The sequence below is a fragment of the Falco rusticolus genome, chromosome 8, assembly GCF_015220075.1.
Source record: "Falco rusticolus isolate bFalRus1 chromosome 8, bFalRus1.pri, whole genome shotgun sequence".
Taxonomy (NCBI): domain Eukaryota; kingdom Metazoa; phylum Chordata; class Aves; order Falconiformes; family Falconidae; genus Falco; species Falco rusticolus.
In genome coordinates this window covers 50,797,918-50,811,875 of record NC_051194.1, presented here as the reverse complement: position 1 = coordinate 50,811,875, position 13,958 = coordinate 50,797,918, and the positions used below count along the sequence as shown (strand labels likewise).

General features: G+C 50.1%; 1 protein-coding gene across 6 annotated transcripts in view; it reads right to left on the bottom strand.

Moving 5' to 3' along the window:
* NRP2 (neuropilin 2) overlaps positions 1 to 13,958 on the bottom strand; it is a 90,714-nt gene that overhangs the window by 15,578 nt on the left and 61,178 nt on the right. For 3 of the 6 annotated variants that reach the window (XM_037397718.1, XM_037397720.1, XM_037397722.1), the window contains exons 13-15: positions 10,136 to 10,398; positions 8,128 to 8,224; positions 5,635 to 5,676 (exon numbers count right to left, since the gene is read on the bottom strand). In XM_037397718.1, coding sequence (XP_037253615.1) covers positions 5,635 to 5,676; positions 8,128 to 8,224; positions 10,136 to 10,398 — 402 coding nt within the window. The remainder of the gene's footprint in view (positions 1 to 5,634; positions 5,677 to 8,127; positions 8,225 to 10,135; positions 10,399 to 13,958) is intronic. The other 3 variants (XM_037397719.1, XM_037397721.1, XM_037397723.1) reach the window with 1 other exon arrangement.

Below are 13,958 nucleotides of genomic sequence, written 5' to 3'. Positions count from 1 at the left end.
GAGCTGTAAATAACTTGCGAGAGATGCACTTTTGCACCACATGTATTTACTGGCGGCTTCAAGGGGGCCAAAGGAGGGGAAACTCTCTGAAGGGTTCGCTCTGCTGCCGTACCTGCTGACCCCCGCGTCCCCCTCGCCCTCTCCTCTTGCCCCTGGCCCGCTGGTGGGGGCAGCCCTCTAGCTAGATGCTGGCAAGAAGAATTTTGGAAGCTCCGAATTTTTGGAAAGCTCCAGTTTGGTTTCCTGAGCAGTCTTGGAGGATGCCAAGGGAAAAAGACAAAACGGTGCAGGATGCACCCAGCTTTGCTAGCAGCAAAGGCATCTTGTGGCATGGCCTCCGCCCTCCCTCCAAGCACTGCCCTACCAGCAGAGCCACTGGCTGGTGAATTTGGGATGGTGACAGCTTTTCTGCTGCTGGTGGCACACAAGATGAAGCAAAATGATGGTTCCTCTGCCAGTCACAAGGCTTTCCTCCCCTCCCTATCCCCCAAAATCCAGGCACAGGGAGTAAGAGCGAACACTGCACCCAGATGCATAGGTATAACAAAACCCCCCTCTAAACCAAGGAAAAAAAAACCATGCAGGCAAGACAAATCCTGCTTTTACAGAGCAGGAGGCTGAGAACCACCCACATATTTGTCACTGTAGGCAAGAAATTTGGATGTCTCAGGGGAAGGCTACCTGCCAGATATGCCGCCCTCGCCCCATCTCACCCCAGTCACCCCTCACTGCCAGGAATGGGGGTGGCCCTGTCCTCTCTACCCCTGACGGTGCCTGGGGAAGGGGGTACACAGGCTGGGCTGTGTGCTGGGGGTGGTGAAAGCAGGGTGCAGACAGCCCTCCGACCTCCTTCTCTACCTCCACCAGCCACCCTGGCATGGGGGAACAGAAGCGGCACATCCCTGTGTATCCCCAAGCAGCTGCTGCTCCTCTCCCAGCTGCACAGGGGGTAGCAGTGTGGGACACCCCATGGGGGCTGCCACCAGGGTGACCATGTTCAACACCGCCCTGAGCTTTAGGGATAACCCGCAGCTGCCTCCCACCGCAGATCCAGCCGGCTGAGCTGCCCCAGACCCGTACAGGACCCACCACCATCCCTGATGGATCAGCAACACCTCGCCTGGTGCCTGACAGTGCTGGGGCACGGGGCTGACCCCTGGGAAGGTCACAGGGCTGCTCACTGTGCAGAGGCCACTCGTGTTTACACTCAGTGACAGTCTCTGCTTACATGGCCTTGCTCCAATGAGGGATGTACAGGCAAACAGCCTCTCACATCACTGACACGCATCGGGCCCTGCCCCTGCCAGTGGAAACTGTGGTGGGGAGAGGGGGTTGGTGTCAGGATGCTAATGGCTCCCAAGCCTGTGGGGGAGCAGCGCTCTCCTCTGGGAATTGGAGGGGAAGGTTTCCATGGCCCCTGATGGCTGTACATTGTCTGGTGCAGGGCTTGGGAGTACAAAGGGTGGGTCTGGCCATAGAGGAGGATGTGCCATGGTGCCCAGCTGGCACCTCTTGCCCCTTCCCCACACACCTCTGCCCTCTGCCTGCCTGGGCATGGAGGGAGGCAGCGTGATGCACCCCAGATGATCCCACTTGTGCGAAGGATCCCTGGGGGATTTCAAGGCAGCTGTTGCTTCAAGACAACCTCTACTTGGCTCTGACCCACTCCAGATGTCCCCATGCAGCAGCCAGGGCTGCAAGTGTGAGGGGTGGTGCAGAACCCCACCTCGACCCTGTTTCCGCACCTCAGGGCCCTGTTGAGGAGACTGCAGAAATCTGGAGAGTTCATTTAGCAACTGAAGTCATTAAGGAATCACATTCAGTTGTCTCTAAGCCCTAACGAAGCCAATTCCCAGCATTAATGATTGCTCTTCCTTACACTGTCAGCCACTAAATATAGCTGCCCATCCACTCAGCACACAGCGCTGATGTTATCTGCTCTGTTTTTACTGGCTCTGCTGCTCTCTGGAAGTTTTCTCTTGTATCAGTGGAAAAGTTCTCTGCTCAGGGAGATGGAAAAGAAAAAATCTATCTTCTCAACCCAATAATTTTTCCACTCCCCTTTGCCTTCTCACACACGCGCACACACACACAAACGCGCCCTTCCTCATTTACTCACTAAGGCTCTTGTCTTAACAAAGAAATGCCTCCTGCTGTTGCTGTCAAGTTTGTGGGTGCTGGATTTATGCACAGCTTGGGACACCGGTCAGTGGAAACCTGATTTAATCTCTACAGGGTCGATGATTTCACATGGGTATGCTGCTGTGGTCACACCTTCAATCTGGCCAGGTACATCCCCCTCCTCTTCCCAACAGGGGAGACTCTACAGGGACCAGTTCTAGAACTGTGCAGCAAAAATCAAAACTCAAAAGAAGCAAGAGCAAAAGTCACTGGGGGAAAAAAAACGGAGAAAATCTTTTCCAGAGAGCTTCCTAGAGGGCTGCCTGCCTTGCTCTGCCACTGCTGAGTGTCACAGCTCATATTCCTTTCTGAAATCACTGACATTAACTGGTGTGGACAAGCAATACAGCTGGACTTTTCATAGATGGCACAGATGAAAGCGAGTATTACACTCATCTAACCCGAATACCACAAAACCAGTGTGAGCCTCAACCCCTTAATTGCTACGTGTCATTTCTCCAGGAAAATATCCCTGTCGTGATTTCAGGGTACCCAGTGTGGGAGAATGCACAGGTCCCAAAGGCAAATTCTCCCCATGGTTTGTCTCCACACTCTTTGGAACGTGTCTTTTATTTTTAACCTGATATTTATATAACTCCTTGCTTCCAGCCACTTGTTATACCTTTTCTTTAAGGGTGAGATACGTCAAGTCTCAAATGCAGCACAGTTTAAGCACACTTGACTGGTCTTGTAAGATCCCGACCCACTAGCTGAAAGATATTCCACCCACGCAATTCTCTCTTTTTGTTATTTGCCTTGTGATCCTGGAGCCTGGAAGGTGCATATTTTCAGCTTTGCTCCCAAGCCCAGTAGAGGAAGGATTTGCTATTATTTTTAATGGCATCTGACTTTTTCAGCTCATCATGTAATTGCAGGAGTGGGGGCTACAGAACTTCTCCACTTCCTGCACAGCCTTTCCTCTCCAGCTCCCTTTTTTTCTCCAGCCAGGGACTTCTTCCCCTCCTTTAACCCTCTCCTGTTGGAAACCTCTGTCTTGCTCTCATTTTAATTACTATCTTGCAATCTCCAATCTTCACCTTCACTTCTTCATCTTTTCCCTCTGCATTTTGCTCTTTCCATGGTCACTCCATCCCTCTGTTCGAGCTATTCCTGTCAGCCAGGGAAACCTTTTCAGCCTTTTGCTGCAATTTCTCCCCTACATGACCAGTACTAGGATGTCCTTGAGGGAGCTAGCAATGGGCAGGACCCCACTGGCACAAGCTGGCAAGCTCCTGTGTGAAGGGGAAGAGTGCCTGTGTCCTGGTTTTGGCTGGGATAGAGTTAATTTTCTTCTCAGCGGCTGGTACAATGCTGTGTTTTGGGTTTACCATGAGAATGATGTTGATAACACACTGATTTTTTTAGTTGTTGCCAAGTGATGTTTATACCAAGTTAAGGACTTCAGTTCCTTGGGCCCTGCCAGTAAGAGGGTTGGAGGGGCACAGGAAACTGGGAGGGCGCACAGCCAGGACAGGTGACCCAAACTAGCCAAAGGGATATTCCATACCATAAAAATGTTATGCCGAATACATAAACCGGGGGACTTAGCCAGGGCAGGCCAGATCGCTGCTCGGGGACTGGCTGGGCATCAGTCAGAGCGTGGTGAGCAACTGTATTATGCATCACTTGGGCTTTTTCCCTTTGCCTTTGGATTTTATTCCTCTCCCCTTCTCCCTCCTTTTCATTACAATTGTTCTTGTTGTTTATTATTATTATTTTCATTTTATTTCCATTATTAAATTGTTCTTATCTCAGCCCTCAAGTTTTACCTTTTTCCCCGATTCTCCTCCCCATCCTGCTGGGGGAGGTGGCAGGGAGTGCGTGAGTGGCCACGCGGTACTTAGTTGCCAGCTGGAGTTAAACCACGACAGCCTGCAACAGCATCTGCCTGTGGTGCTTAGGGATCTCACTGTGCTGGGCACAGCAAACGCTGTCCCTACACAGCCAGCGTGCCCTGGGGAACATGATGGGGAAATGGAAGCTATACAGGCAGCAGGGCGCGGGGGGAAGAGGAAATGAAACAACATGAGTTAACTGGGCTTTGGGATAGACTCAATTTGAGGACTCAGAGGGATGTTCAAACTGAAGATTGCCATGCATGTTACAGGCTCCAAAACATAAGGGTGGTGTCTGCAAAACAGATACCAGAACAGAACATAGAGCAATAGCGTAAGTAAGGAAGGGTTGTGAGGCTTCAACTGTCAGCTGAGAATATTGCAGCAGATTTTCAGTACACCACAAGCCTGAGTAGCCGATAAATACGCAGCCTACAAACAAGCAAACCCAAATTCCTAGTTATTACAGTATGGGCATGACTGTAAAATACAGTGTTACACCCTATGCATGTCCCTCCCATTGGTAATGCTCCGCAGCCTGCATCGCACCCCACGGATGGAGGTGTGCATGTCACTTCAGTCTCAGCGTCTACTTTTTCTTTACTGCCACACACATGCCCACCAGAGACAGTTTCACCACGCACAGAAACGCAGCTGCTTCTAGGGTAGAGCCCAACCATATCTTGCAGCCCACCAGCAGAGTAGGGGATGGGAAGAATATGGACGTCATGTCCAAGTGAAAGCAAAGGGCGCATTGATTGCACTGACAAAACAACTTTCAAAGTTAAGGGGAGCCCAAAGTTTGCTCTTCATCACAACACAACACCCAGACATGTTCCTGAAGGGGCGGGCAGGAAAACAAAACCCAAAATCAAAATGTGGGGAAAAAAACCCCTCAGACAGACTAAACCGTTCTTCCCCGCAAAAGCAGACAGCTTTTCCCAGCCCAGAGCAAGACGAACAGCATCCCCACTGACTGCTCAAAGAGCAAGGCAGTTTTTCTGAGTTCCTCACCTTTTCTCTTACTCTGTAGGTTTGATCGGGGAAATGCCAGTTTCTATCCTCCAGGCTAGTATTAAGCTATTAAATGCATCATTTCACCTTGTTTTCCTTTTATTGACTGTCACCTTCAGAGCTCTTCATGGCAGTTTGCTCTCCCACTTCTACCTCCCAACTCCCCTTCCATGCAGACCAGCCCCACCCTCCCTCCCCAGCAGTTTGACCACCACTGCCAGAGCATCTGTAACCAGCCTCCCCCCACAGTGATCTAAGTCATTGCCACCTCATTTCACTTTTAATTGGCTACAGGTTTTTCATTTAAGTCAGTTGATAACTACCCTTTACTTCTCTGCCTTCCCATTTTGGGCCAGGTGCCCCATGATGGCAGGTTTCCTAATGCTGTTCAGCCCCAGGACAGTGGGACTTGTCTGTTTGCCTGCCCCTTGTCACCTAGCGGGAGTCAGAGGGTGCCACCTCCTGCTGCTGCGGTGGGGGAGGTTTAGCACACACTTATCACTGCTCAGAACTTTTGCTGTTTGTACAAGCACGCACATCGCTTTCCTTTGACATAAAAGCCCATTCCAGCAGAAAGAAACCACCAAGAGAAATGCAGTTTTACCTGGAAAGTGGAAGTTCTCACCTGGGAAAGCTGTGATGGGTTCTGCAAAGGAAAAAAACAAAACCCAGTATTAAAGAGGGGAATATCACAGACAAGGCCACAGCTCATGTCTCCCATTGGCGTGCAGCAGCCGAGTGGAGCAGGCATGTGGCTGTGCCCCACAGAAGCCACTGGCTGGGAACAGTGTGGGGTGCTAGCCAACCTCACCAGGATGGGGAGAAACCTTGTCTCAGCTGGGGACTGACCAGGCACAGTATGTTTCAACTCAGACATAGACTTCAGAGAAAAATATGTCTGAGGTTGAGTGTCATTTGGATTCAGCTGGCTGGCCTGAGTCATCCAAAGACAAAGCTCCACCTGGCCCAGTGGTGAAACCCCAACCCCCCCAAAAATTTCCAAGAGCAATTCAGTTTCTGGCTCAACTCTGGCATTGTTATTCACATGGGAACTGTGTTGCTCCTGGACATCCATGCCATGCTCCTCCTCCACCTCACAGTGACAAGAAACAAAGGCAAGTGATTTTTTTCTCCTTTCAAGATACTTTGAAGAAACCCATTACAAATTACTGGATCCGAAAAGCAATAATCGGTACTTATTACTGATTACTTTCTCGCAGAAGTAATAGGCTTCTGATTATTTTTAGATTACTTCTGCATTGTGCCTGTGAGTCACAGAAGCAGACTCTGGCTCTACAGAGTGCTATGAAATCATCACTCAAGTTCAGAATGCAAACGACACATTTGTCAAAGGAAAAAATTATTGTGACTTATTAGTGTTCTTTCACGCTAAGAAGGAATCAGATTACTTCCCAGGATTACATTTGAAAAAACAGTAGCCTGTGCTGGAGTCAGCCGTTCTCATGGCTCTGAGAGAGAGAGTGCAGCAATGTATCTCTACCGTTTCATTATTATTTTGGTGACATCGGAAATGACCCATGAGTTATGTTAAAGTTTGCAGTGGGAGCCCTTTGTTAGAAGTGACCTAAAACAAACTATCCCTATAGATTTTAAGATTCACATTCAGCTTCCTAGAATGGGACAAATAATTTTGTGTAGCAGCTTGTTGTTATTTTTAGGGCTGGCAACACATGAACTTTATAATTTATTAATGCTTTTGTTTTGAAATATTAAGCTTTAGGTTCATGAGGCCCTAGACACAGTAACACTGGTGCTAGGTGAATTGCTGAGCTCAAAAGACGTTAGATAGGAAATTCTATTAGTGTTAATCATCACTCTTGCTTCTTTTTAATGCTATAGAAGGCAAGGGATTAAAACACCACTGTCAAGCTTTAAATACCGGGAATTTGACATACAGAGTATTAGCTCCTTTGGCAGATGGAAGACAAGCAGAGTTCAAAGCATCAAAGAAACTAGGACCGACGGTGCTCAAGAGCACCTCTGGGGCAGTCCCAGTCCTCTGTTCTATTATTAATGCTGGTTCATGCACCATCTTCACCATTGCCTGCCTGCACAGGGTGGCAAGTGATGGGACCAGCCCTTCCCGGGCACCATTTGTCCCGTGGCTCCTCCCCTGAGATATACCCCCCAGAAGAAAGGCTCTGTCCCACCTGGCTTAGGAGGCACTGGGATCCTCCCCTCCCTTAGTGAGGGAGAGGAGAGCAGCTTCACTGAATGGGGCCTTTCAAAGCCCAAAGGGAGAGAGGCTCTGCTCCACCTGACTTTTTCCACTGGCTTCAGGATGGGTTGGTTGGACACTTTGTGGGTGTTTAACCATGAAACATAACCTCCCCCAGGTCATGCAGGAGAGCAGGGCCTCGCTGTTGTGGGCAGCTCTCAGCACAGATCCCACTAACTGAATACTGCTGGTCCCGTGCACAACTGGGATGGCTCTAAATCCAAATCCAAGCTAGACAGTGACCAGAGCCATCAGAGGGTGTGCATGGATATGCTGGCTAGAGTAACAGGGCAGGGCAACAGCCCCACCAGCAAACCGCTAAAACGTACTTTTTCCACTTCTTTTTTTTAAAGTCCTCTGTCTTTCACATTGAATGAATCCACCTGGCTTTTGGCCTGGTTTGGGGAATGGTGAATTCTAGGACAAAAATTCCTTTTGTTATTCTGTTAACATTGCTGTAAAACCCCTCTGCTATTTTATTTCTTATTAGAGAAGACTCCTTTTGAACTCATTGGCCCCTCTAAGCATCCAATACTGATGGACAGCTGATTTCTTTTGTCCAGCACTTTCCTTTTAAATTTGGTGTATGTCCTTATCACATAGAATAGTCCCCTGGAAACCCTCAGCTGCTCTACCAGCCTTGCACAGCAGAGATGTGCTTCCTGCCTCTCACACCAATGCAGCCAGAGCCCTTGTCCCCCAGAGACTGAGTGGCCCCTCATTTCGTTCATGGGCAAGGAAAGTCCCAGCTGAGATCCAGAGGCTCCCAGTAACTCAGGCAGGTGAGAAGTGGCCCACTGGCAGCCCGTGAGCAAACGCTCTCCAGCCCCAGCTGCCCTGTGCCCCCCCAGCACGTACCCATGCAGTTCTCCAGCGGGATGTCGGTGCCCAGCCGGATGTCATCAAGGGCGAGCTCTCCCGAGTGGCCGCTGTGTATAATTCCCTCAAACACAATCTATGAGAAATCAGGACAGAAATGTCAGTGCTAAGCTGGGAGGCACTGGGTGGCTGCTGCTCCTGGGGGAAAGGGTAAGAAATCTGCTCCTGGCTTTCCCTGCACACCTGCGGATGACCTGAGACTAGTGCTGCTTCCTTGCCCTGCCTCTGCCACCCCTTCCCCAGGGAAAGGTGCTCTGCAGAGATGGGTTCAGCAGAGAGATCGTTACCTGGCCTGGCAGCACTCGGCTTGCAATTTGTTCAATTAAATGCCTCTTGCACGGAATAAAAACTCAATAAATCAATGTTCCGCATCGCAGGCGACCCCCTGGCCCTTGCAGAAGTGATGCAAGTGGCATAACACTGACTTACAGCAGCAGTAGATTTGGCCCACGGTATTAACTGGGCTATGATCAGAAAAAGGAAGGTAAGGACACAAGATGCACAGCTACATTAACTGTAAAGTGCTGTTCCCATCAACATTATGTAAGAAGTATTGAAAATTTAGAGGAGAAGGGTCAATTTATTCGTACTTAATCACAGGCAAAATGTATCTGCAAAAATAAATAGTCATTAGCTCTAAGAACTGCTGAGTGGAGAGACTTGCATTATTTACATAATGACGCTGTTATTTAGCTAATGCCAGTATATTCACATTTAACGCACAAAGTAGTCAGCCAGCGCCCATCATTCTTATCTGAAGGCATATTGCGTTTACTGGTATTTTATGATAAAGCCAAACACACACATGCAAACTAGTCACACGGCTCCAGTGCAAAGCTTTTGCTTTATATGTCCCTGCCTATTCTTGAGCGTCCAAATAGTCACCTAGGGCTAAGTATTTCACAAACCTCCTCTCCACATTTTAGGTGCCCCCCTTCATCTGGGGTGCCTGGGTGGCCCAGACCCATGCCTGCCTGCAGGGACACCTCCCTGAAGGGCTGCCACCTGGCTGTGCAGGGGACACTGTCAGAGCTGTTAGTTCCAAGTTTGAGCCATCAACCCATGTGGGAGGCAGCAGTTCGGAGGGGTCAGTGGCCTGAGAGCGGCAGCACCCCAGGTCAGGGTTGGGGCTGGGAGCCAGCTGGAGCAAGGCTCCCTGCCGCAGTGGTCATCAAAGTGCTGCCTCAATCCTGCGAGCATGTTTCCTTCTGCTTTGGAGGCTGCTGGATGCCATGCTGATGCTCATTAACAAGTGACAACAGTAGCCCTGGCTCCCTGGCAAACGGCACGCTGCCCAGAAGGGCTAACCACGCCAAAGGCACTCCTGGAAGCAGCAGCCTCTCCACGGGGTGCTAGCACGGCCGTGCCAGAGGGGCTCAGGCGGCTGCGGCAAGCAGCAGGGCTCCCTCCAGCTCATCCCTTCTCTTCCACTGATCTGAGAGGGGGACAGGGCTGCACCCAGCCCTCTGATCTGGTCTAAGGTATGTGAGAAGTGGATACACAAAGGAGCCTACATGCCCTCTTCCTTCTCCCCCATCAGCACTTGCAGCCGAGGCTGGAGAAGGGCTGTTTGCTGCCTGCCCATAAGAACGGGCTGTGCTCCCTCCCATCTTCCCACTTCTGGCTGAAGGGTTTGGGTTTGCTCCCTAGAGCTGTGCACCTGCCTCTGGTCAGACTATCTGATGGCCATCAACGGGGGAGGGAATGCACAAAACAAAATGAAAAAAAATAAAAAGAAAGAAAAGTATTTGCAAAGTGGGAGATTTGAGGAATATAAAAGGCAACAGGCTGAACAAAGGCCCAAGTCTGTGCAGAAGACAGGCACTCTCTGAATAACAAACAGTGTCGTTTAGTTACTATGGTAACTTGAGAAACACAATGAAAACAGCCAGTTCCCTAATGATGAATGGGCCCTGGCTCTGCAACGCTGAAATAAAGATGCTGGAGATGCCTGCCTGGTCCAGCACACCTTCCCCAAGCATCTTACCCTGTACTCCATGTCATAGCTCGGCAAGATGATGCGGCCTTCCCTCCACTCCTCCCCTTGGTCTTCTGCGATGACCCACAGCACCTTGTGCTCCTGGCTGGCTTCCCGCCAGACCCGCAGCATCACTCCATTGCTGCCCCACGCCTGGTACTGGAAGACCATGCAGACAGCACTTTGGGGCAGATAGATGGTGGGGCTGATGAGCCGAGCTCGCTGCCCTTCCCTCCTTCCACTGCTTTGCAGCTGCAGGTAATTCTTGCCATCTGTTTAAAGAGAAAAATACGTATTATTTGTTGTGGCCACTTGCAACAAGTGTCTCACCGCCTGCCAGGCAGCTTTGGCAGCGCTGGGCAGGACCTCACGGCCATGCCTGCAAGAGCAGGGTCTCGCACTGGCACCCTCTGAGCGCAGCAAGCCATGCTGCTGTGGTGCCCTGGGCAGCCTGGGCAGGGCACCGAGGAGCACGCTCCCCTCACCAGCCACCACCATCTGGTAGGAGACCGACAGCAAAACCAGAAAGCGGTAAGCTGAAGATCAGCATAATTAGGAGAAGTTAAAGAACAGTTATTGTCAGAAGAAGCGACACCATGATAATGACATTGGCGGGTGGGTGTGTGTGTGTGTTTATTCCGCTGGGAGCCTGCTCAGTTAACAAGCCTGAGGTGGGTTTTTCTAACCGCCGGTACTGAAAACTCATCTTATGATGGGGATCTCAAGCTGTGTTCATCCTGCCTCTTTTCATCCCCAGCGGTAAATACTCCACCATCAGGATCTAGCTGACAGTTTTGTTTTGAGGATACACATGACAAAATGAAGGCCTGGCTCTTAGTTTTTCCATAATGCAGCAAAACAGCCCCTAAAGCACAGCACAGAGGAAGGACGTGGTCCCAGCAAGTGAAGTGGGCACAGGCGACAGCCGGGTATTGCAAACTTGAAGGTAGCTGAAATACATGCAGCAGGGGATTTACTTGCTTTAATATTACATTTAAATTGTGCCATGCTTTTTGTGAATTCTCAGGGAGCAGATTTGGTATGTTTGATATCCCAGGAGAAGTTCAAGGCTGAGAGTGGAATTGGAGATACTTGATCTGAATACCAATAGCAGCAAAAGCCCGTGGATACAAATCCCTGGGCACAGCTGATTTGGTTTGGAATCAGTGGTTTCCAGCCCTCTCTGACGAGAAGCCTCCTCAAGGAGTTTCCCATTTGCAGCTTGGATGCCTGGAGTCCCTTAGCACAGACTGAAAGCCAAGCGTGTAGCTGACGTGGTCCTTACCTCCCCCCACTTCATGACCAATAGCAGGACAGAGCCCCTTGGGTTGCTCCAGCTGCAGTTCCTGCAGTACAAGGTGACACAGACAGGCCAACGGCAGATATTGCTGTATTTGGCATTTCAACAGAGGGATGGACATGCTACAGAGTGGGCACGTGTCACTGGTGCTTCATGCCAGCATGTGCATGCCACCCCGCAAGCCCAGGGGGGTTACCCCTGCCCCAGGACCACGCCTGGGGATCCGTCGCTTCCCATCCCCACGTCTTAGCCTGCTGCACTTGACGGGCAAAGCTCTGAGCAGCAGCTTGCCTCCTGCTTGCCCTGCTCCCTCTGTGGCTTCAGTGCCCACAGCAATGGCAGAAGAGCAGCGTCTGCACTGAGAATGTTCACTAAGTGCACTGAAAACACCTCCAAAACTTAAACCAGAGAGATCAGAACTTAGAACCCCAATCCTGAGCATCGCAAGTCACGTCCCACTTGGAAAAGAGCATCTGACCTTGCTGCCAGTCAGCAATCCGGTGACATGCCAGCCCAAGGGAGACGTATCAGTGGTTGCACAGCCACTGGCCCTGCTACAAGTTTGTCACTGCCAGAGAGCTGGGCTGAAACCCATGTTTCATGTACCATGAGTGACACAGCTTTCTAAAATAAATTTAGGACAACAGCAGAAATATTTGCCATCACTCTACTCCTGGGATGTATGATCAAAATATTTCAAAAGCGTATCCACTCCATATGAACTTTCACTGATTTTGCTCCGTGAAGGACAAATCTGTCCCTGACCAGCCACATAAAGAGCAAGCAATATTTTCCAGCACCTATGAAATGTACCTGGGCCACTTGGCACTTTATGCCAACAACAGTAGCAGAAAAAACAGACGAAAGCATGTTTGCCCACTCCTGCTTGAGTGAATCACTTGAAGAAGTAGCATGCCGTTCTCTAATGGAGGAGTGTTCTTGTGATTTACCTCGGAGTGGTAGCGGTGGAGGAGGAGATGTGGGAGATAAATAAGTGGAGGAAGAAAAAAAAAAATGAACAAGCTGTACTCCATGCCTAAGGAGCGATAAGGCATAATAAGTCATCAAGGTCTCCTGAATTAAAATCCTCTTTTTGTAATTCACTACAAGCCTCTTCAAAGAAAAAAGCAACAACAAGAAAAAAGCAGCAACAAACAAGGTAGAAGAGCAAATCAGACAGTGATCGTACGGTTATCTCACAGCTGAAATGGTCTCACAGGCAAATCTTTAACAAAAGCACCAGCCAGGCTCAAGAATGATCAAATCCAGGTCCCCAAAGTTCAGGACTGACTTTTGGTGCCAGTGTTCAGGCAGCCTGATCGAGTGCAGGGATGTTAGCTATCCTTGGATCCACCAAAGCCCACAGCTGACCCCAGGGGGCTGTGTTAATTGTGCAGCTGGACACCAGCCACGATCTGCACCCCTCACTGGGAGCCAGCGGTACCCAGCGTAGCTGCCTCCACCACTTCAGCAAAAGAGCCTGTGTGCCTCTGAGTCATACCTCTCCTTCCAGGGATGACACCAACCTCCTGTTTGTTCCCATTCCTATCAGGCTGTGAAATCAAAGAAACTCCTGAACTGCAGCCAAAACCAATGCCCCACTCAGCCACACAGGCTCTTTCAGAGCCATGGGAGCCCTCTCAAGCCCTGCATCTCCTGTGGTCCCCACCCAACGCTTGCTGGGGCCCACAGAGCTCTCCAGGGACCCAGTGGCAGTCCCAAGGGCTATGGGAGGCTCAGTCTTCAGGTGATGAACCCAGCTGCTCCCCTGCAAGTAGCAGTGGGTTTGGGCACCACATGCTCCCGCTCCTGGTACCAGTTTCTGGAGCAGAAAGCTGAGCACAAGCAGGCAGGACTTTCTGCGTCATTTGAAGATGAAATGGCTGGATCACTCTAGTGGCTAGTTGGACCTTCTGAAAAGCCTTATGAATTTGCTGAGACTGACTGAACAAGGACACTGTGGAGCTAATTGTTGGAACAGCATGTGGGAGCTTGGTGGTTCCAGTAGTCACTGTTTGATACAGTAAATGGAAGCCTTTGGCACAGAAAGCACCTGACAGGCTGATTTCCCCTGCTAAAATGCTTGAAGGGAGCCTTGCAACGATGAGCTGATCGATTCTTCCAGGATCAGAAATGCATTTTAATCTTTTTCCCAGAACTTTGCTTTGCAGCCTCTATTTCAGCTAATACAGCAGCTGCATCCCCCACTGAACTGGCACTGGTAGTTCAAAGTGACGGCTCAAAAAAGGCAGAACAAACCTGCTCAGGCATTTTAACCTACTGCTGGTTTTTGCAACTGATGCTACAGCATAAATCTCATGGAAGACTTATGGGATCATCTGGATGTAGGGGAGCCAGAGGAGCGTGAACATGCAACCACCCCAGCCAGACGATGGCAGTCACTTGTATGTGCATGGCAGTGAGTCCAGGATAAATCACCAGCTGGGCTCTGCAAACAAACCATCTGGCCAATGCGGTTTCCTCTTGGCATGCCCGTCCTCTCCTGCTAGCAAGCCATCTGAGAGGACATTA